The sequence below is a fragment of the Panthera onca genome, chromosome B4, assembly GCF_046562875.1.
Source record: "Panthera onca isolate mPanOnc1 chromosome B4, mPanOnc1 haplotype 2, whole genome shotgun sequence".
In the NCBI taxonomy this organism is placed as follows: Eukaryota; Metazoa; Chordata; class Mammalia; order Carnivora; family Felidae; genus Panthera; species Panthera onca.
The window spans coordinates 12479567-12506674 of record NC_138345.1 but is presented as its reverse complement, the minus strand read 5'-3'; the positions used below and the strand labels follow the sequence as shown (position 1 = coordinate 12506674).

Genomic DNA, 27108 nt, shown 5'->3' with positions numbered 1-27108 from the left:
GTAACCAGAAAATTAAAATCCTATGTTCCAGGAACCATGCTGGAGGCCAGAGTTCCAAGGGGAGGGGAGGACCCTGGCTCCAGGGCCATACCTCTTGAACCTGGCCTCCACCTCCACGGCCTGGGGTGGAGGGACCTGGAGAAGGGCCATTGCAGGGGCAAAAACACAGATGCATGAACAAGCAGGGCGTTTGTTTGGTAAACACCATGTTGCTGTAGATAAGGAGCCAGACTTCCACCTAAAAGGTAAGGTAGGATGAGGTAAGGAACAGTTCCGAGGTGGCAGATAGGGGATTAGGAAAACAGGGGCTTAGCCTTGGAGAGGGAGATGGTGTTAAGAAAGCAAACAACATTCTGCTGAGGCAATCTGAAAGATTCTGTTGGCTTTATTCATCAATTTATGAATGAAGCAGCCTCTTGTCTAGCAGAAGAAAGGAGCTCAGAGGAACTAGGCAAAATGAGACTTTTATAGCCAGGAGGGAGAGGGAACAAGGAGGCTACACTAGACAAAAATCGGTTGGATATGGCCAAGTCACTTTACTTTAGGGAATGGCAGGGGTCTGTCAGGCAGACGCCCTGACTGGTTTAAGATTCCATTTCTGAGAGAGCCGAAGTTCGGTGAAGTCTGTTCGGTGACGTGGACCTTAGCGTGAGTGACTCCATTTGGGGCCTATTTTCTTGTTTTCAACATGTCCCTCCTTTTGATCCGATTCTCAGCCTGAGAGATGGGATCCCAACTTAAGGCATTAGGGCCGCTTCCCTCTAAAGCTCGGCAGTTCTCGTGGTCTTTTGCCAAATGTCTGTGTGGTATTCGCGGGTCATGACATCAGGTTCGTTCTTTCCGTTGGTCATTCTCTTTGTTCCTTTTCTGAAGTTCTGTTCTTAGGGGGATTATTTGATAGGTGGTTAATGGCTGCGAACATGGATTGAAACCTTTTGAGGAAAAAAAAAGGTAGAAAGAGGACTGTCATTATAGCAGGATCGTGCCCACTGTCTAGAGTGCGCATTTAAAAAAATTTTTTTAACGTTTATTTTTGAGAGAGAGTGCACGTGAGTGGGGGAGAGAGAGAGCAGGACACAGAATCCGAAGCAGGCTCCAGGCTCTGAGCTGTCAGCACAGGGCCCGACGCGGGGCTCAAACTCACAAACTGTGAGATCATGACCCCAGCAGAAGTCGGACGCTTAACCAACGGAGCCCCCCAGGCGCCCCTCGAGTGCACTTTGGAGCCGTGGTCCCCAAGACCCAAACCAAAGGAAGACCCCACTGAAGGAGTCGCTTTCTTAAGTCAGCTGGCTTGTGTAGTGATCTGGTGTAGCCGCGTGTCAGCTCCCCCAGAAGCATCTATCCCAGTGCAGCAAGTGCTGGTGGCCGTGGCGCCACCCTCACGTTGCTCAGCTAAACGACAATCAGGGGCTACCTTAGCATCAAGAACGACTTCGGCAGAGAGCCTAGGAATTACTGGTAGGCGGCTCTTGCTTTAGCAACGGATTCTGCAACATCTTCAGGAGTGCAGGAGAGGTTCCTAATTGTAGCCTCACTTGCTCTTACTCCTGTCTAGGGGGGTTTCTGTCAAGGGAAGCAAACTTTGAATATGAATCCTTCATGCTAATGCCTATTTAAGTCTAAGGCTTGGGACTCCCAAGAGCACCACCACGGAGGCCAGTAAAACTTGAGGGGCTGTAGACCCCACAGGTGGTTTTATCTGGTTACCCTTCCCTTGTGTCCCTGTCTTTGGATAGAGCCTGGATGCAAAGTCCCCTGGGTCAGAGGTTCTTAACCGGGGACTGTGACATGACAGAGAGGGGGCTGGGTTTGGCCCGGAGAAACCGAAGCAGTGGGAGTGAGGCAGAAGTCTGTGACGGGCAGAACTATGGGATCACAAGCACCATGGGAAATCCAGTCTTTTGGAGGTTAGATCACCTTTCTCTCTGCAGTGGCCTGAGCTATGTGAACAAGCACATTACCTTTTCAGGGCGGGGCAAGGAAAATGGTGGACAAAATCTTGAAGACCCTTCAGGGAGTAAGACTTAGGTAAAAGATGATCAGAAAGCAAACGAGGAAAGAAACTTTCTTACCCCCCATCTTGGGAAGAAGCAGTCGACCTCTCTTGCTGGTCCATTTGAGTTTGAGGTCTCCGGCTTTTGTACCGGACCCAAAGTCAGATGGAGCCTTCCTCAGTTGTGACATAGGCACCCCAGGTTCAACACCTTCTAATTTGGCAGGAATGTCAGCGGTCCAGAGTTCTTGGTAGGGTTCTTTCCATGCGTTTCAGTTTTGCAGAATCATCAGAGTAAAACAATCAAGGGTCTGTAAATGACAAAATGCTAAAGTTCCGATTGTAGTTCACTATAACAGAATTGATGAGGAAATCTGGTTACTTCTGTGATACACACAATTTAAAGATAATAACTAGATGTCTGAATAATATTATACCAGGCCATATCAGATTTCTAGACACTTCATACAATTTTAGACTGTTTATTTGTAGGGATCATATTATTAGTATAATCTAATAAGGTTTTTATCACGTATTTGACAATGCTTCCCATGTAGTTTAACACAGCAAATAAACCTAATTAGTATACCATCTTTTTTTAAGGTAAGAGACAAATCCTTTGGGATTTCCCAGGGACACTCTAGGAAAATCTCAAATTTCTAGGGAAATCTCAAAGTTACCTTAAGGTCAGGAAGACACCCTTGAGAATGTGGTTATGAGAAACTGTCTAAATATCAACAGGTTTGAACACAGGACTAAATAGGATCACAGATCATTATGAAAGAATACTTCATTAACATCCTGTCACTTTGGTTAGGTAGATGAAGGCAAATAGACAAAGTGACAGAGTTGTGAACAAAACTTAGCTCTTTTACTAGTGAGAAGACTGGGTTTTCTTATGTAATGGACGACTTCATAAAGACCACATGAAGCACGATAAATTATTTTGCTACAACACAAAATCTTGGCTGTCCAGGCCGATTACTTGAAAGGTAAATCTTTTACAGTTGCTTATCAAAATCAGACCACATGTCCAAGAAGACTTAGTCCTTTCAAGAGAAAACCAAATTCTATTTTTGCACCCGTGTGCTTTGGATGATAAAACGCATTGGGGCACGGGGGTGGCTGGGTCAGGTAAGTGTCTGACTTCAGCTCAGGTCATGATCTCGCGGTTCAGGAGTTCAAGCCCCGCATCACACTGTGTGCTGACAGCTTGGAGCCTGCTGCGGATTCTGTGTGTGTGTGTCTCGCGCTCTGCCCCTCCCCCACTTGCACTCTGTCTCTCTCCCTCTCAAAAATTAACATTTAAAAAAAAACCCTCATTAAAAAACTTAAATCCATTCCCATCTTAGCCAACTTGACCACATATCAAATTCCCTTCGCAAGATTCCTTTTCCACAAACCACCTACCAATTTTTTAGATCCGTTCAGATTTTGTTCCATGGAACAAAAAATTGGTAGGTGGTTTGTAGAAAAAAGAATCTTGGGAAGTAATTTGAGAATGTGGTCAAGTTGGCTAAGAGCAACCAGTCATTTTGCTTCACTTGCCTACTTTTCATCCACACTTGTTTCTTTTTATTATTTATAAGTAATTTTAATTACATGTATTGATGAGAATTCTTAACCCTTAGAATTCTTCATTTCTAGTAAAAACTATTAGCAATCGTGAATGGTCTCTTACACTAACGTTCTGTAGATTTGCAAACTTACAAATACACTTCATGATTTCTAGAAGTAAATTCTTCTTCATAGTAAACTTTTCCATATGGCCTGAAACAGGTGTACTAATAGGCCCAAATATCTTTATGGCCTCTGTAAAAGGAAGTGAAAAGTGGATAAATCTGTGTCCAGTAATGAACACTTTAGTATTTTATTTGGAAATGAGTCAGTGAAAGTCCATCCTTAACTTAGCTCACTATAAACTTTCAGGCTTCAAGTGACCAAAAAGATTTTGCAAACTTAAGAGAGAAAGAGAGCACAGGGGAGAGGGACAGGAGGAGAAAGTGAGAATCTCCAGCAGGATCTGTGCCTGGAACAGAGCCCGACACAGGACTCTATCTCATGACAGTGAGGTCACGACCTGAGCCAAAATCATGTGTCACATGCTCAAGCAACTGAGCCACCTGGTGACCCCTGGAGACTATTTCTTAAGCAGACTGACCCATAAGCATAACTATTGTTGAAAAGTTCATTTATGAACCTTTATCATCCTTCTGTTTAATTTTCTTGTTCTTAATTTTTAGATTACTCCTAACGTCTCATGAGCATTAGACAGCTGACTGTCATCTTAAATGATCTTTTTGTGGCCAATTCCGTAATAGACAACATGAGCTTATTTGACTTTTAGTTAACCTAGGAAGTAAAGGAGTATTGTATTTCACACTGGTAATTCTAAAGACATGCCTATTGTAATGAAACTAAGCATCTGAAATTAGCTTTCATTTCCCGAAGATTACCCTAGACCACGTGAACTTGAGAAACATTTGGGCTAGCATTTATTCTTCTTAGAGTGTACCTCATCTGTATAGCCCTTGTTTGTCTTTGAGCCAAATAAATAGAGCTCTTGACCAATTCATTTTGTCAGTACCATCCAGAGGCAGAGAAGATCCCACGTGTATCACAGGCACACATACACTTACAAGATCATGGACACAGATACAAAGATCTTAGAACTTGTGTGTGAAATTTTTAGCCACGAGACAGGTGAAATACTGTAAAACTCACCCATTTATAAGAGGATCACATTCACATCATGCTTCTGGTAAAAGGGTGAGTCAAGGGGACTTCAACTTTTCACTGATACTTGTGAAGACAACATTTTCCACCTTGGAGAACACCACTCTCCCACAGTTTTTCCCTTCTGATGAGAACAACTTTGATTCCTAGAGAAAACCAAACATAACACTTCCATCTCTACCGCACAGAGAAAGAACACAAGTTCAGTGAAGAAGGAATATTGTTACCCTAAGGCCAGAATTTTACAACACCCACAAGCCTTTTGAGATGGATAAGGGGAGGTTTGGGGATTGGTGAAAATGATAGGTGGGCTTTGAATTGCTTCCATTTGAATTGCTACATTTCTGTTCTTGCAAAGACTTGAGTTGCAAGACAACAGGTGTTTGTTTTTAACATTTATTTTTGAGGGACAGCACGAGTAGGGAGGGCCAGAGACAGACAGAGAATCCCAGCCAGGCTCCATGCCGTCAGCACAGAGTCCAATGTGGGGCTTGAACTCACGAACTGTGAGATCGTGACCTGCGCCAAAATCAATAGTCAGACACTTAACAATCTGAGCCACCCAGGCACCCCAAGACAACAGTTTTTAATTTCTCAGATTTGGGTTGCAGCCTGAGTGACATCACAGTCTCACCCACCCATCCTGTTATGTTATATTCAGCTTCTTTATCTCAGGGAGATCTTTCTCTAAGATGGAAATCATTAGGTTTCTACTAATTTGGAGCTGCTGATCTTTGTGATGGTCTTCTTTCCCTCTGGGTACGTAGTTCCATTTAGTCTAGGGGGGAAGATCTAAAAGAAAGTTTCTGTCAGGCTCTGAATGTCAGCTTCCAATGTAACCAACATCTGACCACAGAGCTATTTTACAAATCCTTTCCTATGTCCTGTCCAGTTTCAGGTGGGACACTCAATATTCCTGGCAGTATGAACCCCATGGATGCAAAGGCATCCTCAAAGAGGGTGCAAAGCATACTCCTCTCCTGAGATGCACAGCCATTCCCAAAGACGGCCAAAAGGAATACAGGTGTCCCTGGGGAGTAATAGGTCTAGATAAGGCAAGGAAGGGAATATGAAATTTCACAGTCGTCTCTCAAATGGGCACAGCAGAGACTGAGGAAAGGTGCCTCTGGTGAGGATCCCTACCCTTTGCCCACTTTTGCCACTTCACCAGGACCTCCCCTGCAGGGTCCTTCTAAGCAAGCGGAGCGTACAGCCCTGGTGGCTACCAGAACAGGGCAAGGCTTTCCATTAATTTCAATTTTAGTTTCCCATTGGCTGTTTAATAGGTAGCAGGTTCCCAGAAAAGCCCTGAGTTCTGTCAGCTCTGAGAAGGACTCGTACAGAGGCCCACGTTTGAGGCCAGTAACTGGGCAGACTTTTGGCTATGGTCATGTAGTCCCTTCCAAGCAGAAAGGCAGTTCAGAGGTTTAGCGGACCACGAGTCCTCCAAGGCACAGGAGGGTGGGGGGAAGCATTAAGAGTCACATCAATCTTTAGACTCAGAAGGACCAGTGACTGCACCTTGGTCCAGGAAAATTCCCAAGTGGCACAGAATTTTCCTAATGGGGTTTGAGTGATGCTGTTAGTCTTTTCTACTAGTCCCGGAGGTTGAGGACAATACGGCAAAGCCGCCTCTGAGTGGAGAAAGGACTACATGGCCAGGAAAAGGACTTCCAAGGTCACTGTGCAAAACAGGGGGAGGCGCCACATGTAGGGATGATGTCTGCATATAATTTTTTTGCTACAAAACTGGCAGTCTGTTGACAAAAAAAGCTTCTACCCAGTGAAAAACATCTAGACTGTGACCAATATGTATCTGTTCACTTGTTCTTAATGATTATGTTTATGTTAGTCATGAAAATTTCTCAAGACCTTAAACAGCTGGCCAACATCTCAAGCTATCTTTCTGGCTAACAAATTTTGTAACAGAGATGACACGAATTTAAATAACTAGTAAACACGGGTAGAATAAAAGTTGTTTCCTACATTATATTTAATGCTGATAACTCTGAAGACATTACTATTTTAATGAAACCTACAAACCTGAGCCTTTATTTACTGAGGATTTATCCTAGGTCACATGAACTTGGAAAATATGTGTGTTGTTTTTCTATTTGTGACAGTTTGAGAATACGTCATTTAATAAGTACTTCTCTTTAAGCAAATTAATTAAAACTCTTTTACAAATTAAGTTTAGCAATACCGCCCAGAGCCAGAAAAATGTCACGCATTTACAACATCGATCCCTAGACACATAGATGGATAGAGATCCTAATCGCTTTTGTTTTAAATTTTAGCCACGAGACAAGTATGATCATGCAAAAGTCATTCGTTACTAACAGAACAGTTGGAATAATTTCAGGTTACCTGCTCAGACAGCCAAAGTATCTGTAGCAAAGACATTTCAGATGTTCATTGGCCTAAGTTCCAAATAGCTTTCCGCCCCCCACCCCAACCCCTGTCTGATACAAATGACCTCCCTGAAGTTTGCATTTCAAAGAGAGGACCTATCAGCGAAGTTCCAGCAAGTAGAACATTCCCAAGAAGAGCTTTGTTTCTTAAATCCAGATCTCTTAAAATATCTGCAGGCCTTTTGAAATGAATAGAGAAGGTGTGGAAATTGGTAAAAATGGTAAGTGGGATTTGCATTGCTACTACAGCTACCTTTGTTCTGATCAAGACTTGATTTGTTCTAAGACAGGGACCCCTGTTTTTAATTCCTCAGGAAAGTGGGTTGCAACACAGGCCAACCCACCCATCTAGCTACATTATCTTTGGTTTGCTTCTTTATATCAAGGAGATCTTCAACTAGCATGGAAATTAAACGATTCATAATGTTCTACATTTACACCTTTGTCTCTGGCTTGTTCTAGTAATGCTTCAGCATGTTTTTCTTTACCTCTGGGTACATAGTTTAATTTTGGCCTAGAGGGGAAAGTTCCCAAAGAAATCGCCATTAGGCTCTGATGGTGACTATGCGCTTTCAGTTTGGCCAACTTCTGACCATAGAGCTACTTAAAATCGTATCTTGTCAGGTTTGAGCTCAAACCATAAATATTCCTGGTAGTATGGAACAACACCGTGGACACACAAGGTGTCCTCAGAGAGGGCACAAAGAACACTACTCTCGAGATCTGGAGCCACTCCCAAAGATGACCAGAACAAAGACCGCCCATTCCCAAACACTGGCAGTAAGCATTGGAACCCCAACCGGAAATGGAGTTCAACCGGCATTTCTGCCTGACCACACACTGGGGTTCCCAACGCGGTGGTTGCCAAGCCAAGCCAAGCCCCCAGGACACAGGAAGGCAACAGCTGCCCCTGGGAGGGAAAGGGTCAGTAAGCTGTGGGTCTGGAATTGGGAAGGAAGGGACGTGAACTCTTACCTTCCTCTCTTGAGTGGGCCACGGTAACTTGGGAAAGCAAACTCAGGTCAGGATTCTCACCCTTCTTTTTCCAGGATTCCCATCTGTGGGCTCTGGAGCAAGTGGGGTTCAAAGTACAGAGTGTAACTTGCGCATCTGCCAGAACTTGACAAGGGGTCCCTTTAATTTTAGTTTCCCCTTAGCTGTTCCAGGAATGACTGGTAGTGGTTACAAGAGAATCCCTCAGAATCCCGTCAATCCTGTGAGGGGCCTGTGTGGGGGCCCTCCTCTGACACACTGGTGTGAGTGTGGTCATGTAGTCTCTTCCGGGTGGAAAGACCATTCAGACAGAGGATTAATACTCTGAGGATTCGGGTGTAGAGGTGGAGAAAGGGGAGTCCCAGGAGTCCCGGCAGTCATATGGTCTCATTTTAGGTACCTCTTGGGTCTTTAACTTTTCATTACCCTTTTGCAATCAATCTTCCAATGAAGCAGTCTGGGGATCTTGAAGCCTTCTGGAGGCTTCTGCATGCTGACTGAAATAGGTAACCCGTTCTGTCTGTTTCATTTGGGAACCCTTGCGTTCAAGTGCACTTCTTAAATGAGGGAACTTGTCTAACTGGAACATTCCTTGTAATGACCACTGCAATTCCAAATTGTCTCCAATACTGCCGGTCCGTGTGCATGGGAGACTGTAACTTTTTTTTTTTTTAGCATAAAACCACTGGAGTTTTGGGGTGAGGGTCACCCTTAGAGCATTGAGATGCCTGGGATCCCATCTTTAGAGTCTTCCCAAGAGCGCCGAATACTTAGGGCGCGGACTTGGGTTTTGTTTGACAGTGTGCCTTTCGTGGGAAACGTCCTCTTCACGGAGGACAGCCTTTGCCCTACTTGTCTGACCTATGACCTGGTGTCCCTTGTTGCACGGAATCGTCTCGTGGGTGGCAAGCGAGCTGCTGTGAAACTTGCTCGTCTGTCCGCGCCTTATCCTTACACAGTGGTCTTGTACTTTGGAGAAGGCGGTCTCTCCTGGCAGCGTCCGTGGTCCAACAGTAAGTTCACTGGCTTGAGGACAGGAGCCATTCCGGGCAGACGTTCACTATGCCGGAGAGAAGTCTCAGTCTCCCGTAAATCGGGCCCTTCCAGGAAATCGGTCCAGTGTTCAGTTCCCTTCTCCTGAGGACACAGGCACGAGCTTCTCCGTGTCATTTCCTCCGGTTTCATTTTAGGCAGTCCTTTCACACAACAGCCCTGGTGATTCTGGCTTGCTTTATGAACATCCTGCCATCTTTGTAGTCACGTACAGCTTCTGGGACCCACTTCTTAGACATAAAAGCAGTTGTGCTGGGAGGGGGCACACTCAATTCTTTGGAACCGGAGGATCTCATTTCGTCGCCTGAGCCTTAGGTTTGTCAGAGACAAGTTGACAGTTAAGAGGGACGTACCGCTGGGCTGGGAATCTCGCGGTGTTCCACCGTGTACCTCACTGGGTGGAAATTTTCTTGAGGTTGGTGGGTGACCTAGTGTCCATCTAGCCCATTCCGTAACCAGCTTATAACGGTCGAGTTGGGTGGCCACGCGCTCTAACAGCTTTTAGGTGCCCACCGACTTTCCAGCTCTGGTTTCTGAGCTGCCCATTAACAACAGATTTATTATTCCTTTACCTCATGTGCACGCTCACAGACCCGCAGTGAGCAAGGAGAGGATACTGCGGACTGGCCGTGACAAGGCTTTACGTGCACACCACCCGTGGTTCCCAGCGCACAACTGTGGACTGAACGAGCGCACGTCAGCGGTGGGCGCCGCGGGCTAGCCGAGGGCTGGGGACTCAGGTTCCAGGTGGAACCACCTGCCAGCTCAGGCTGAGCGGCTAGGCCCTGGACTGGGGTTGCAGAGTAAGCAAGGGCTGAGGACTCGCCCGGCGCCTCCTGGGAGTCCAAACCGAATGTTACCGCTGGACCGGGCAGCCGATTCGATGGGGAGCTTAAGGCCAAGAGGGCAGAGCTCGAAACCGAGAGGTACTTACCCAGGGCCCTCAGAGATGGTGACAAAGAGAACTCAAGGGGTTTGCAGGTACCACGGTCTCTTTCTTGTCCCCGAAGCTGGCTGAAGTCCTCTTTGGATCCCACGGCCGCCACCAAACTGTCAAACAAAATTCAACTGAGTAAATTTTACATTTTAAATTTTAAAGCTCGTTGACTTTATTCAGTCAAGTTGCAACCACACTCCTTGAGGAACTAAAGACAAGCGTCCCCCGTCTTACAAACCCAGGCTCTACAGGAACAGTAACACAGCTCTGGAAACAGTTCACAGCCCACCCCATCGTTTCTTACCAATCCCCAAACCCCCCTATTCATCTCCAAAAGCTTTGCAGATATTTCAAAAGATCAGGATTTAAGAAACAAAATCCTTCTTGGAGAAACTTGCCTTCTTCCCCTGTGTCTTTGAGATGGAAATGCTCTGTCTGGTCTCCTCCTGGAACTATCCCCGAAGCCCAGTTCTTTGACGTGCAAACTTCAGGGAGGTCATTCTTGCCAGGAGCAAAAAGCTAGGGGGGGGCTCCTTAGGATTAAGGCAAATGTCTTCTCTCTGGCTGGCTGAGCAGGTAACCTGAATTTATTCCAACTTCCAGAAACACAGCTTGGATCCAGCTGTTCTTTTAGAAACGGATGCGTTTTACAGGCTCATGCTGGTCTCGTGCTTCTGGGCAACAGGGAGCTGGAGCTTTCTGGTTCTCTAGCTCCCCTTCTGCTTCCTGCTCCCACCAAGAACTGCCTTCTCAGGAGGAAACCCATCCTCCGGGTGTGAGGGCCACGTGGCCTGGCTTGGGCCTCTGCCCTGCTTTGAACCATGACATTGGTGGGTAGATTCGACTTGGCCCGCTTGCCCACCCTGGGGAGAGTGGAGGGCACCACCAGGACGAATGTTAGGGAGGGACCGTCCCCCAAAAAACACTATATGCCCCCTGTGGGCCACTGTATGCCACCTTTTCCCAGAAACACTTTCTCAGTCCCTCAGGCACCATGGCAAGAGTCAGTGTTGTCAGCTTGGGGAGGGAGTTTGCAGGATGGGTGCGATCGAGTTAGCCCTTTACCACTTAAATATCGGAACAGATCTCCGTGGCCAGCATCTTATGGGCCTGGATGGCACTTTCACTTCTGAAAGCAGCAATAACCCCACTGTATTTCAGGCTTTCCAGGCCCAGGACTCCCATTAAAGGCCACAGTGAGCCACAGATGCTTTGAGTTTTTCCAACTTTCATGGTATGTTTGTTTTTTTTAAGTTGGTTTCTTTTGAGAGAGAGAGCAGAGGAGAGGCAAAGAGAGGGAGGGAGAGAATCCCAAGCAGGCTCCCCACAGCCCTCCTCAAGACCCTTTCTCTCAAACCATGAGATCACGACCTGAGCCGAAATCAAGTGTCGAATGCTTAACCCACTGAGCCACCCAGGTGCCCCTTTCAGTGTTTCAAAAGCCCGATGACAAACATTTACAAAATCCGCAATGCCTTCAGCTCTTTGTTCCTAGAGAGGTCAGCGAATTGAACAGAAAAATGGGTTCAACTGTTGATTCTTACAAACTGGCTCAGGGGGCTGCTCTTTAAACTCACTGTTCCCTGTACCATGTTGGATTAGGGTCTCTTCACACATCCCCACCCATAAAGCAGCACCAGCAACAGGGGAGGAAATCAGCTTCCGCCACATATGCAGAATCCTCGTGGTGTTTCCAAAGAGAGATTTCTACCCCAAGATGGGGTGTCAGCCTCGAAAATCCAGCAGTAAAAACACAGAGCTACTAACCGGGTATCACAGACCAACATCATTCACAGGAATGTGGCTTCATCAGCTGGAGGGTCAAGGCCCACAGTTCCATCCCTGTAGGAGTCCGTACAAACATCTCAGAAGGTACTACGAGTTACGCTACGAAAAAGGAAAGAGCACACAGGCGACACCAGGCCGCTTTGTGTCATTTCTGAACAGAGTACAGAGTTGAGCCGTGCCAGCCAGCACTGGGCGGGTGGGTGGGGGTTGAGTAGAGGCCTTCACCTTCTCAGGCTGCAGGGGCTGTTCCCAGTCACTGAGCCAGCCTCTGGGCACCTGCCTAGCAATGCTACCCCTTGGCCATGTTCATGGACATGAAGTTTGACCTTTATCTTGCCCCGAAGGAGCCAGTTTGGGATGAGAGAGGGGCTATTTTTCCCAGAAATGATTATTGGCTTTAGTATATCTGTGTAACTATATGTAAAAATTACTTCTCAACGTACATGACAACTTTTTAAGAAGTGTTTTGTTTTCAGTTTAGTTGCCTATATGTTTTCCAAGCATTTTGATAATCAGAAAACACTGCATGTTACTTAAACAGCACCGACGGGGAACACTTGGGTGGCTCAGTCGGTCAGGCGTCCAGTGCTTGGTTCCAGCTCAGGTCATGATCTCCCCGTTGGTAGGACAGGATCGAGCCCAGCGTCGGGCCCTGCGCTGGCAGGACGGAGCCTGTTTGGGATTCTCTGTCTCTGCCCTTCCCCCGCTTGCACGGTCTCTCTCTGAAAATAAAAAGTAAAGAGCACTGATTCAAAGACTAAACCACTTTCAAAATACCACGTGTTTCACGATCGGGAAGCCTGACATTTTGAACATGCTTCTCCGATAGAATAAAAACCCATGGTCACTCCTGAGGCCTCCTGGAGCAGAACCGAAGCAGCTGTGCTGCGGGAGGAAGAATCCCGTGGAATCCAGCTCTGGGGAGCTTTGGAAGCTCCCACGGCGCAGGCTCACCCCTAGACCCGCTAAACCGGCATCTTGAGGGCAGGACCCGAACAGGAGTACCCTTGAGAGTTCCCAGGTGATTCTGGCACGCAGCCCAGTTTCAGAACCACTGCTTCCATTTTGCTCCATCACGGGCGTTCAAGGCTTTGGTCTCCTCGGTGTGCATTTTTTCCCCCATTTGTGAGCACCTCGTCCATACTCGGCACCGAATTAGGCCCAGTTCCTCATGCACAGGGAGGACTACCCATCAGGATCAGCCCCCGCCGAACTGAGCATGAACTCCTGAACCCCTAAACCTCGCTCTCCCCTAACCACCCCCTCTCCTTGCCTTCCCTGCAGGAGCTACGCTGATAGCTGTTTCCTGGATTCCTCCCTCTATCCAGAACTAGCCGACGTCCAGTGGTACGGGCAGGAAAAAGCCAAGCCCGGGACCCTCGTGTGAGCCAGCCGGCCTCAATCTGACCGCCTCAACGCCATTCAGAGATCACCTCACTGCCTCTCATTTGCCTTACCCAGACGCACTGTCACCCTGCACCAGCTTCGGCCCTCAGCACTTTTTTTCTCCCGTCTCCGCATTCCCTTCACCCTCAAAAACCTGACTGAGGAGACATTCTGGAAGGTTCCGGTCCCACTGTGTGTCCTCTGGCTCTCTTGCCCACGGAGAGCCAGGCGCCAATCCTCAACGGCACCTTGGTGGCTTCCCCCTGCCGTGACAGCCCCCAGGCCGGGAGCCATCAGGGAAGGTAGCGGACATCAAACTCCTGTGGACAGGTGGCATTGGAAGAGAACAGGAAAGGGGACTCGAGTACAGGGTGATCCAGAAAGACGATGAAGCTACGGTCGGCCTGCACTCGGTGAAGAGGATGCCTCGCTCGCTCGCGCAGGGGAATATGGGACTCCGTTGACACTTGAAATAGTCCCGGGGTGGGAGGGGGGGAGGGGGGAGTGGCTGTCGGGGGAGGGGGAGAATGAAAAAGGAAGCTTAACATGTCAGAGATGCATCCGAGGATCACAATCAGTTCTATGCTGCCAAAGATTAAAAAAATAATAATAAAAATAAAAAAAATAAAAAAACAAAAAAGAGGGGCCAAGGGAAAGACATTCTTTCTGCAGTGAAACCTTTTAAATTCTCAACGGCTCCTACTCATCACAAGTGCAAGCCCACCACACGTCAATGGTTTCCCCCTCTCTATCCCTCTCTCCCACGTCCCACCCACTGTCTCAGGCCAGAGCCCGGAGAGCTAACCCAGCTGCTGCCCCAGATCCCTGGGAGTGTGGACAGGGAGGAGCAGGTCCGCCTGGTCTGTGCAGGGGCAGGGGGCGGGGGCGGGGCTTCCCGTCCGAGCCCACCACACAAAGCTGCTTTTCTTTTGGGATCTGTAGGAAAGGGAAGGTGGTGATCGCCAAGCGCTTCTCTCTCATTAAAACCACCAGTAAAAGCGTGTCCTGTTTTGCACAAGGTGTTTCGTTTTTCTTTTTTACGGGAAACCAAGGGAAAAGCACATGGCCATCCATTCGAGTGTTCTAACCCTTGTGGCTCATTTTCTATTTGTTAGCACTTGTGTGACAAAGAGCTCAGATCCGACTTCGACTTCTCTCGGCACCCGGCTACCAACGTGTCACTTATTCAAAGAACCCAACTATGCCCTTAGATTTTTATCCCGTGTCTCTCAGCGCAGGCAGAGCAGGGGTGGGGGGAGAAGGGGGAGACAGTCCCTGCTCCCAGAGGGCCCGTACGCCTACAGCCTCGTCAGCTACCTTGATGTACCCACATTCGTCTGCAGACACCAAAAGAGGAAGAAAGAAGAGAGAAAAAAGGTGTGTGGGAGCTGCACGTTTACATGTGTTTTGAGCTCTGCTTAATACACAACCGGAAAGCCATCTATCTTCAAAGGCCTCAAAAATACTTTTATAATAATGAGCGCACACTCTTCGTTGGGTTATTCCAAATGGCACAAACACGGTCTCCACAGAGGGGGTACGCTGTGCTTACTGGCACAGGTGGGGGGGGGGGCGGGGGAGGGGACGCTTTTTCTCACTTGTAATGACTTCCTATTGCAAAGGCATTTTGACAGCCAGGGACAGGAGCCGGGGTGGGGTAATTTTGTGGGCAAACAGAACCACAGTTAGCTTTAGCGTAAAAAGAAAAATCTTTGGTTTTTTTTTATGTATGTGTAATCCGAGAGTAACGAGGCTCTACCAGACCAGGAGGGTAGGATGGACGCTACAATGAATTCAGTGGCAGTGCTCTCCTTCTGCTGTAGCTTGGAAAGCACTGTGGGGTCCCACTGAGGCTGGGACCGCTCTGGGCAACTGAGGGCCCGGTGTCCCCTCTCCGTGCACACCAGCTCTGTGGTGATAACAGCTGGAGAAAGGGACATCCTCACAAAACCTCTGGGGAAACACTGCAGGAGAAACAAAATTGGTTCCAATGCCATGAAGTGATCGTGGGGAGGGAGGGGATGGGGTTTTCGTTGCCCTTATTTTGATGATCGATCAGAGCTACAGCCCGCAGGTTTTCTTCCTTCCCCATTCAGAATATTCTGCACCGGGCCATCTTTCTTTCTCTCCAGTGACACACAGATAATCAAACTGAACTGTGTGCAGCAGGGCAAGTCAAGAGAGAAACCGAGGAGGTGACAAGGTTACGTGGCTGCGGGGTGACCACGTACCGTGGTTTCAAATCTGGTCTGACGTCCTTCGGATCACGCTTTGAGCCCAGTTGGGTTTACGAGGAATGAGAGACGAAAATTCTTCCTCAACGCTTGGGTTTTGGATTCAGGAGGCAGCAAGGAATGGGGTGGGAGGGAAATCCAGTTCAAACAAACACCATTATAGTCTGGTAGTAAAGACGGAGATTAAGTCAAACAGGTTTTACTGTTGAGCTGCGTTCAGTTACTACAAAATGTACATACTGTTAGTCTTTTGAGACCGACATGATTCATGACCAGTGTGGTGGGAAACAATAGCTATTTTGTCCAAGCACTTGCAAGCTCTTCCCAGATCCCGATTTCTTTAAAACAAAGTAAGATGGAGTATAAAGCCCCTGGTCTGATATAAGCCCCTACTGGATTCTTGGGACACGTGTAAGAAATTGCCTGTTTAGCCTGAAGACTGTTGGGAACACCTACATCAGACTTTGTTGTGAGACAGGTGGGTTTTTTTTGTTTTGTTTTATTATATGCAGGTGAGTGTTGAAACTGTTAAAATCCCGATTTGTTTTCATTCAGTGTTAGTTCTAAATATAGCAAACCCCCCTCCAGGTGCTATCAGATGACCAGTTACTGCTTAGTTAACTAGGTGTAAAGTTTTACATATACATTAATGTCAATAGTTTATTACACGTTGTGTAAAATGGACTCTAGTTTAATAATGGGGAGAAAGGATTAGGTTGCTCCTGAAACTGACTGTAGAGCATGTAAAATGATTTTACTGGATTCTGTTCAACTGTAATCAATGAAAAGGATGTATGTTGTAGACAAAGTTGCAGAATTAAAAAGAAATCTGCTTTTAATTTATTCTTTTTGTATTAAGAATTTGTATAGTACCTTTACATTTTGCAGAACAGTGTTGTCAACACTTATTAAAGCATTTTCAAAATGAAAAGATCTTGGCTGCCTCTCAGAGATTTTGTTTCTAACCGGTCCGTGCTTCAACAGGCTCCGGGAATCTGTAATTCAGGTGCCTTTGTCCTCCTTGGATTTTTTTTTTCTTTTAAGTCAATCTAAAGCTGATAGATACCCTCACGGTCTTGCTAGATACAGAAGAGCTCAGTTTGTGTCGTAGAGGCTAAGTCTCCCTTTCTCTAATTGCCTTGTTAATTATACAAAGACGACATCTTCTCAGTGATGTGCTCCTACCACCAAAAAGGATTAGACGTTAGAGGTCAGTCTCTGGCAGGATGCTTGCTACGTTAGCATGTGTCTCACTGTTCCTTACAAGTAGTTACCCATACGCAGCATGTGCCGGGCCTGGGTCCTGTCCCCACAGAATGGCGGAACCAACGCTGAGGCAATCCGGGCTTTGGGCCATCCTTAGTCTCTCTGTGGTCCCTGGGTCTGTGGAGGAGGCACAGGACCCATCGGGGAGGCAGGCAGGATGCTCAGGCTCTTCACCAGCACTGCTGTTGGCCCTGCACTCACACCACAGCTCTCGCTCTGTCACCACCATCTACATCACGTCACCGATGCAGCAGCCAGTTGGGCCCGCAGGCGCAAAGAGCCAGCCCCCTGCTGAAGGACAAAATGGCAACTGGCCGACTTTCGTAGAGACCGCACTGCCCTTGCATCCCTGGTCCCCTGACCCGATGTGCGTCTCTTCACCAGCAGGAGACGCTAAGCCCGGAGGCCAAGAACACCCCCTGGACGGAAAGCTCTTGCTGAAGCATTTGCCACCAGAGCGAGCTAACGCCTGCCAGAAATGAAAACAATCCCCAGAGGAGGCGAGTGAAGCACGTCAGAGGCGAGCCCATGAGGACATTTTACACTTCCTAAGCCTTTCCTTGGGAAAGCAACCAGGGCCTGTGTATCTCAAGATAATCATCACTAACGTCAAACAAACAAACGGAGGTATTCTGTAAGTCTTTTACATGTACACAGGTCACGGCTCGGGAAATAAATTCAGCATCTCGTCATTCAGCTCTGACCATCCCACGAAAGCAACTGGCACGCAGGAAGACAGGACTTGAACATTTCTTTTCCTGCTTCTCCCCACCTTTTACGCCACACACGCGCACACTCCCCTTTCACAGTGCTAATAACAAAGCAATTCCAAACAGCTATTATGTTGGTTACTAGAACACAAACATCCACAAATCCCAGTAGAAAGCATTAAAAATAGCCAGGGCTGCGGCCGCTTCCTCCCAAAATACTAGTTCAAAAAAGCTCACGCCTAAGATTCTCTCTAAAGCGAGCGTCGGAGAACCACCGGTGAAGGCGAGCAGAGGCCCTTCACTGCACGTCGGGGAGGAATCCAGCTCTTCTCCAGCTCACACGCACACAGATGAGACACAGGCACACAAGCACTGCGCGAGGGGAAACGAGGTAGCCCAGCAGTAAGCAGACGGAAGGAAGAGTTGAAAAGGAGTCCAGAGGAGGAGAAATCGAGGTGTGTCTAACGGGATCTCCCTGCCGGCCTGGTCCGAGGGGCCGGCCGGTGGAAGACACGGCAGAGAAGGGGGGAAACCCTGCTCCCCCTCTCGGCCTTGCGCGAAGCCTCCCCCAGCCCAGCCACTGCCTCTTCAGATAGGACCTGAAAGGCCTGGCTTGCAACACAGGAGACTAACCAGTGAGTTGACAGAACTCATACATTTACAGTTGCACCAAGATTTTTTTTTTTTTTTTAATCAGAAACCCATTTTTTTCTCCATCAACTATTATCCCTACAACCAAGTGAGTTCCTTTGGACTTTCATTCATCCGTTTTCTATGAAACCCGCTGCCATCAACCTTCTGTTTCCCCCACTCAACCAAAACCACTCCTGTCGAGGTCAAGGACGGCTCCCACAGTGCCAAATACAACGGTTAATTCTCTGTTCTCATCTTACATGACTTACCGGCTACACGACACAGTGGGTCCCCTCGCATCCTTCTCTGGAATGCCAGCACACGGCGTCCTCCCGGGTTTTCCTGCTCACGACAGTCAGTCGGGGCTCCTGTTTCCAACCTCCTCGGTAGTTTTCATCTCCCTGGCGCCCCGGCATCGGCCCGTCGCGGCTCTGTTCTCTCCCCTTCACTGTCCCCCACTCTTCCGGTAGCTGGCCTCTGCTCTCACGGTTTTAAGTGTCGTGTAGGGGCTGACGACACCTGTGTTTATCGCCGTGTCCCCGAGCTTGGACATCTTCCTGTCAACATCTCCACCTGGAGATGATCTAACATGCTAGCATGGCCAGAGCTCACGCTCTGATCTTCCCCCTCCAAACCTGCTCCACCGTCTCCTTCCTCGGCTCAGCCACGGGCAACTCCAACCGTCCAGGGCTCAGGCAAAAATCTTGGGATCATCCAAAAGTCTTGCAATCACCCCTGGAGGACCATCCGCTCATTCCTTCTCACCTCACGTCTGCAGCAAACCAGAGGTGTGGAATCCCTGGCCCGCAGAGATTTCTATTCTATGGTGAGTGGAGGGAGGGAGAAAATAAAAAGTACATTCTAGAACACACCAGAAGGTGCTAATAAGAAAGCAGGCTCGGTCAGTGGTAGCTACCACTCAGGGCAGGGAAACAAAGGTGGGGGAAGGTTAAGACCTAGAACCATGAAGGAGGTGCTCTGTGGAGCAGGGAGTCAACCCTTCAAGGAGAGGACCCAGTGGGCGCCCCAGGCACCTGGCGGGACCCGCAGAACCGGGATTCAGGCCCCAGAAGAGGCGGCACAAGCCTACCTCTCCGAGTGATCTCCGAGTGCTGGTTCTCCAAGTGTGGAAAACTGCCAAACGGAACCATTCCTCCTTCAGCAATTAGGTGGCCCTGCTCATGCTCTGTCTCTTTCTCTCAAAAATAAACATTAAAAAAAATTATTAAAAAACTGGATAAAGGACAAAAAGCCACAAGTACCTTTTAGGCCCACGTGGGCATAATGTGAGTCCCAGACTCATAATGGGAATCAAAGCTGATTTTGCCCCAAATAACGAAGTCACAAGCCTGTACCTTCTCAAGTATCTTTCACATCAGTAACAAGTATTTAGGACTTCTCCCTCTCAAAGCCGTTTGTTACTCTAACAAAGACCTGGGGATAAACACCAGAGAGAGACAAGAGCTAGATGCTTCCGTCTAATAAGCCGGGTGACAGAATTGTCCCTCTGGGCCAGAAGCACTCCTCTGGGTCTCCAGCACCCGGTGGTCTCTGAACTGCCTTTAACATCAGTTGGATTAAGGACTTTTCTGCAGCTGAGATGACCCGGGCCCATATCCACAGACTCACGCACAGGAACACGGGTGCATTTCTGTCTTACCAGGATGTGGCAAAGCCTCACCTTACTGCAGCTCAGGCAGGCACACCCCTAGAGCACCGTCACATACCTGCCACAAGTCTTGATTTTGTAAGCCAAGAAATCTGAGTAATGTCTGTATTTCTTAGGGGCTGAATTCAGCAACATATGTGGGAACACCCTAAACCGGGAAATTACCCCATACTCCTCTTATAAAACAAGAGGCCACAAGGAAGACCGCTGTGATGCATAACTGTGTCAACGTGGCCAGTACACAGGGTGCCCAGATGTCTGGTTCAACATTATTCTGGATACAGGCACCTGGGTGGCTCAGTCAGTTAAGTGTCTGACTCTTGGTTTCAGCTCAGGTCATTATCTCATGGTTTCGTGACTTTGAGCCCCTCCTCAGGCTCCACACTCGACTTGGGATTCTGTCTCCCTCTCTCTCTGCCCCTCTAGCACGCGTGCTGTCTCTCAAAATAAACTTGGGGGGAAAAAAAACACATTATTCTGGAGGAGATTAATGTCTGAATCACTGGACTGAGTAAAGCAGATGGCTCCTCGCAGTGTGGGTGGGCCTTGTCCAATCAGTTGAAGGCATGGGGAGCACGCTCACACATGCTCCCTCTCTCAGCCCCACTTGTTGAACTAGGGTATTGGTCTTCTCCTTTCGTCAGACTAGAACTTACACCATTGGCTTTCCAGGGTCTCAAGCATCTGGACTCAGACTGGAATTTCTACCATCAGCTCTCCCAGGTCTCTAGCTGCAGACAGCCAATCATGGAACTTTTCAGCCTGCGTAAATATAAATAGATCTCCATCTCCTATCGGTCTTTCTCTGGACAACCTAAGAAAGCAGCCCAAGGCTTATACATTGACCCCACGACACCACCCACGACCAACTCTGCCATTTTTAGCACCTATCTCTCATCGTCATGATTGCAGGACAGTGAAAAGCCTCTGAGACTCAGGAGCACTTTCCAGAAAGGAATACAGGATGGGCAGAAGATGTCTGCCGGCTAAGTCTGTTTCTTTCTCTTAGAAAAGCAACAGCTTTCCTGGAATTCCCACCCAACAGACCTCTCCTACATGGGCTACTGGCAGAACATGTCACATAACCAACCCTAATTTCAAAGAGTCATAAATCAGCAAGTAGCTTTAATTATGCACACTGCAGCTCTCAACAAATGAAGCTTCTATTAGCAGAGAGAGGAGAATGAGAGCAGGCTAAGCAACCCGCAGTGTCTACACCACACATAGACGCATCTTAACTTGCACAGCAAAGGAAAAGAACAATAGCCAAGTCTTAAATAATAATCTAATAAAACTAAAGTTTAACAAAAATACAAAAACTCACTAGATTTCCTCTCTCTCAAATCCTATACTCTTCAGGCACACCAATATGATGACATCATCCATCAAGAGAAAAAATTACAAGATGACTGACACATATGATTTATATAAAATCTGGCAAAGACAGCCAACAAAGATTATGTTAACATCTGAGCTAGTTATAAAATTATTTCCCCTTCGCATAAAAAGTAACCTAGCACAGAGGCAAGCCACAGAGTGGGAGAAGTATTTGTAATACATATATCTAACAAAGGACTCATAGCCAGAACAAAGAAATGGAAATCAGTAAGAAAAAGGCAGGCAATTCAATAGAAGAAATGGACAAAAGTAAAATCTGGAAAGAAAACTTCACAAAAGAGAATATCCAAATGGCCAGTAAGCACGTAAAAATGATGCTCAGCTTTATCTGTCATCAGGGAAATGCAAATTAAAGCCACAATACAATACCATTTTAATCCACCAGAAGGGCTAAAACAAGCATGACAGGATATATCATGTGTAGCCAGGATGTGGAGGACCTGGAACTTTCAAATCCTGCTCGTGGGAGTGTCAAGGGTACAAGTCCTTTGGAAAATTCCTTGACAGTATCCTGTACAACTGAGTATGTACATATGTCCCAGACATTTCACACCGTGGTGTATACCCATATTCACCAAAAGATGCATACCCAACATTCATACAACAATTAGAACCAACTCAAATGTCTAACAACAGTAAAATAGATAAATCATGGGATGTAGCAATGAGAATGAACAAACCAGAACCATACACAATGAGAATGAGGATTAGAAACTGTAAGAAACAGGGGCACCTGGGTGGCTCAGTTGGTTAAGCATCCAACTCTTTTTTCAATTTATTTTTGAGAGAGAGAGTGCGCACACGAGAGAGGGAGACACAGAATCCAAAGCAGGCTCCAGGCTCTGAGCTGTCAGCACTGAACCCGACACAGGGCTCGAACCCACGAACCACAAAATCATGACCGAAGTAAAAGTCGGACACTTAACCCACTGAGCCACCCCGGCGCCCCAAGCATCAAACTCTTTTGATTTCAGCTCAGGTCCTGATCTCACGGTCTGTGGGATCAAGCCCCACATCAGATTGAACACTGACATCACAGAGACTGCTTGGGATCCTCTCTCACCCTCTCTCTCTTCCCCTCCTCAGCTCACACACATGCTGCATCTCTCAAATATTAAAAAAAAAAAAAAGAGATAGAGAAATCAAACATAAAGTAAGTCAAATATACTGAGTCCATTTATAGATGAGCAAATTAACAAACAGGCAAAACTAACCAATGTGGGGAATGACTGCTAATGGGTATAGAGTTTCTTCTGGGGGTGACGGAATGTTCTGAACTTAGATTAGTGATGGCCCCATATCTCTGAACATTCTAAATCCATCATATACTTTAAATTTTAAGGTATGTATATTATGTAGCAGTAGAGGTTTTGTTTTGTCTTGCTGTAATGATGTTAGACGCTAGGACCATGGTAGGACTAGACGGGGGCATGAGATTTCTGGGGTGTTAATAACATAATCTTTCCTGACTTAGGTGCTAATTACTTTGGGAGATGCTCACATTGAAAGACTTACCATGATATGGTACTCTCTTGATTTGTACCTTTTTCTCTGTGTTATACTTTGCTTAAAATTTTACATTAAAAGAAATGCAATCTAGCCCTACCTGAGCCTAGGGAAATAATCTTTAAAGGGCTGAGCAGCAACGGAAACAATCAATAAAACTAAAAGGCAACCAACGGATTGGGAGAAGATATTTGCAAATGACGTATCAGTTAAAGGGTTAGTATCCAAAATCTATCAAGAACTTATCAAACTCAACACCCAAAAAACAAATAATCCAGTGAAGAAAGGGACAGAAGATATGAACAGACACTTTTCCAAAGAAGACATCCAGATGGCCAACAGGCACATGAAAAGATGCTCAATGTCACTCCTCATCAGGGAAATACAAATCAAAACCACACTGAGATACCACCTCACACCTGTCACAATGGCTAAAATTAACGATCGAGGAAACAACAGATGTTGGTGGGGATGTGGAGAAGGGGGAACCCTTTTGCACTATTGGTGGGAATGCAAACTGGTGCAGCCTCTCTGGAAAGCTGTATGGAGGTTCCTCAAGAAGTTAAAAATACACCTACCCTACAACCCAGCAACTGCACTACTAGGAATTTATCCAAGGGATACAAAAATGCTAATTTGAAGGGGCACATGCACCCCAATGTTTAGAGCAGTGCTATCAGCAATAGCCAAGGGGCACCTGGGTGGCTCAGTGAAGCATCTGACTCTCTGTTTCAGCTCAGTTCATGATCCTACTTTCCTGCGTTCAAGCCCCACGTCAGGCTCCATGCTGAGGTGCAGAGCCTGCTGGAGATTCTCTCCCTCTCTCTCTCCCTCTCTCTTCCCCTCCCCCACTCACACTGTCTCTCTCAAAATAAACTTAAATAAATAAAATAACCAAAATATGGAAAGAGCTCAAATGTCCATTGACTGGTGAATGGAAAAAAATGTGTTCTATACACACACACACACACACATACATGTATATACGTACACACACACACACACACACACACACACACACACTGGAATATTACTCAGTGATCAAAAAGAATGAAATCTCGCCATTTGCAATGTGGATGGAACTAGATGGTATTACACTAAGCGAAAGTAGTCAGAGAAAGACAAATCATCATATGATTTCACTCACATGTGGAATTTGAGAAACAAAATAGATAAACGCAGGGGAAGGGAAGGAAAAATAAGATAAAAACAGAGAAGAGGGAGGCAAACCCTAAGAGACTCTTAAATACAGAGAACAACCTGAGGGTTGCTGGAGGGGAGGTGGGTGGGAGGATGGGCTAAATGGGTGACGGGGATTAAGAGGAAGGCACTTGTCGGGATGAGCACTGGGTTTTATAGGTAAGTGATGAATCACTGGGTTCTATTCCAGAAACCAATACTACACTGTACGTTAACTAACTTGAATTTAAATTAAAAATAAAGGGCTAAGCAAACCCTCAACAGATATTGATGCATACTAGACTCCGCATCTTTCTCTACCCCGACCCCACCTCTGGGTTCTCAGTTATTTTATACCTTGTTTAATCTTGCTTTACACAACTGACAGCCAGCATAAGGTGGTCATCTATCCACACTGCAATCATATGCAGTGTTGTGGTTTTTCTCCCCTTGGTGGACAGACTCTTCATTTGAAATCTAAGAATTACCGCTTCAGAAGGATTTAGCATTTAAAAGGTTCTAAATTCTATGCTTCACATTAACCTTGAACGCAGAGTGTGATCTCTACACCTCCATTTTTAAAAACTTTTAAATTTTCCTAAATATGTTTAATAATGTATTGTTATTATGTTAAACTAGGATAACTATGCTCTTAAATCCAAATTATCTATACATGAGCAGTTCTGGGTTAAAACACTTTTTAAAATTAGAGTCCCTTTGCTCTGAATTCATCTGCCAGCTCATTTTCTTCCTTAACTGATACTTCCTTTTAATCGGTGGTTTTCAAACTGCCAGTCACAAGGCATTATTAATGGGTTTGTCAACCAGTTTAGGGTCACCACCACCATGTTTTTAAAAGAAATACAAGAGAAGACTCTGTAAGTGCTTTTGTTTCAATTATTTATGCATTTAGGTACCTATGTGCTTGTACGGTTTACTCTGAGTGGTGGTCGGGAAAGTTCCAAGTTTTAACTGTCCTACCTCACAGGACAACAGAAACTCTAAGGCAGGCTCAGACTGCAACGCTCATGGTTGGCAATTTCTCCCAAGCGCTTAAGGAAGAGCAGTTGGAGAAGAAAGGTACTTTGGTTTAGGCGAGCTGTCAACCTGGGAGTTCAGAAAGGCACGGGGGCGGGGACGGGGGAGGGGGGGAGGGGGAGGGGAGGCGGAGGGGGGCGGGCTGTGCGAATGACACTCGCCCACTGCCGGCACAAGCTCGGTGAACGCTTCTGATCAGGGTCACTGACAATACTCAAAAAGGAGCTCCAAACTTCTTAGCTGCTCTCCACGGTGAAAGTTCGTGCCAAGCCTGAATGCTGTGAGGAAAAGCCGAGAAGGCTATTATTTCAAAGCTGGTGCCTGAAAGTGGGGAGGAGAGACTCCACAAAACCAAGCGGCCTGCTTCAATAGAGTAATCACGATGGATTATTAGTTCAAGCAAGTTGTACAAAGGACCCTGGAGTTCACAATGGGGAAAAATAAGTAAGTCATCAAAGCTTTTATAGTAGACTGTTTTTGGTAAATGTAAAAAACATTTTTTTTTTTTAATGAGCATGGCTCCGAAATCTTGAATGGGTCAGCTCACACCGCATGGCTGCCGCCAGCCGCACTGCAGTCCCCCTGGATATTCCCCACCAGAACTTATTTTTAAATTTCAAAAGACTTTAAGGACACCGTTAACCACCGAAGTACTGGCGTGTGGTTATAATTCAGCCAATCGAGCTGCGGAGTCTGTGATGAAAACCAGTTGCCATAACAGTGTTCCCATAGCGACCCTCGGGGACCGGCGCTGGCTCCTGACGCTCTGGACAGCTGGAAACTCTTACATAAATATGCCGTGAGAAAGTGCTTATAGTTCAAGACTCGCGGTATGATTCCATACCGTGCATTTCTAGTCCGCGAGGGGCTTCATGGGAGTATCCCAGGGGAGGCACATCTTCAAGATTCAAAGGAAAGAGCCGCACTGAAACTTAACGCTCCCCTTTCACTCGAACTGCCCCCCAAAGTTCTCCCACCTTCCACCTTCTATGTTAAGAAGCATTAAAAGGGGTGACTGTGTGGCTGAAAAGGAGCCAGTGATTGGAATCCCCAAATTCAAATCTACCAAAGACTCCGAAACACTTTGCTGTGGTCTTTTCTAAGCTGCTTCCTCTCAGAATAAATTATTCCTTTCTTTCAAATAAAAAGACAGTTGTATTTCTAAAGTATTTACTGAGGTCAAAACCCAAGGCAACCTGAAGTGTGAGAGCAGGTCCAGAAGCCACCAGAAGGAAGCACTTAACGCTAAGAAGCCCTGCCATCAATCCTGTTTCCTATTCCTCCAAATTCCCACTGAGTTCAGAGCCTGCAGCAAATCCCTAAGCTCTGTGACCAGGGACAGCTGCCTTCGTAGCCCTGGTCTCTTGGGGCCTCCCCCTTCTTCTTTGGAGATCTGGACCATCCTCATTCTCTCTCAATCATGTTTGGCCTCAACTTTATTTTCCTAATTTTCCCCAAAGACCGAAAGCAGAGCCCTGCCACAGGCTCTGTGTTGCAATGCTGAAAAACACCGCTTGGTCTTTACAGTTGGCAAGAACATTCCCAAGAAACGCAGTAATACTTCTGAGAGAAAGCCAGCATTTTATTAAATTTGAATCCAGAGAGACAGAACTCCTTTGACAGGAATCTAGGCCGGCAATAATGAGGAAAGGGAAAGAACAGTTACTTCAGGACTGTGATTGATTTTTAAAGGATGCCTTTATCGTTTTAAAAACAGCTAAAACCAGAATATGTAGTATCTGAACTAAAACTTTCATGATTTGGAGAATGCGGGAGGTCACTATTCTATAGAGCCACATGATTATTTGCACTTACCAGAAGACCTTTAATTTCAGGGAAATGGAAAACTTTTCTATGAACCTGCTTCCCTCTACCCAAGCCCAAAATGGTTAACATTCACGGGACTGTAGAATGTCACCATTTTTTTTTTCAAGCCTTCTACCCATACTGATCAATTTTAGAAGGTACTGGTGTCACATAATAGTTTCTTCCTTATGAGGAAATATTAGCAGCAAATGGGAAGACAACGTGAAATTAACGAACTACCGTGCTGTGGCCTGACGTGAATAAAGAAAAGTAATCTGGGGAGTGTTCATGCAACACTATTTATCAACAGGCCCTACCCAACACGATACAACTGAAGTGTAGACTAGCGTCCTATGTTTTGAGAGTCTG

General features: G+C 46.6%; 2 protein-coding genes and 1 long non-coding RNA gene across 14 annotated transcripts in view; 1 reads left to right on the top strand and 2 right to left on the bottom strand.

Annotated features, from left to right (window-relative positions):
- Positions 1-13940, top strand: part of FRMD4A (FERM domain containing 4A) — a 608405-nt gene extending 594465 nt beyond the window's left edge. For all 10 annotated transcript variants that reach the window (XM_060659574.2, XM_060659575.3, XM_060659579.3 and 7 more), the window contains one exon: positions 13199-13940. In XM_060659574.2, the coding sequence (XP_060515557.1) occupies positions 13199-13301 (103 nt within the window). In that variant the 3' untranslated portion in view covers positions 13302-13940. The remainder of the gene's footprint in view (positions 1-13198) is intronic.
- LOC132695256 (uncharacterized) lies at positions 368-12107 on the bottom strand. Its single transcript, XR_013556977.2, has 6 exons — positions 10525-12107; positions 8119-10239; positions 4721-4878; positions 2076-2307; positions 1418-1566; positions 368-932 (listed from the first exon to the last, which is right to left on the bottom strand). It is a non-coding gene; the product is annotated as an uncharacterized LOC132695256 (long non-coding RNA).
- PRPF18 (pre-mRNA processing factor 18) overlaps positions 12111-27108 on the bottom strand; it is a 66066-nt gene continuing 51068 nt past the window's right edge. For all 3 annotated transcript variants that reach the window (XM_060659589.3, XM_060659584.3, XM_060659585.3), the window contains one exon: positions 12111-12636. In XM_060659589.3, coding sequence (XP_060515572.2) covers positions 12520-12636 — 117 coding nt within the window. In that variant the 3' untranslated portion in view covers positions 12111-12519. The remainder of the gene's footprint in view (positions 12637-27108) is intronic.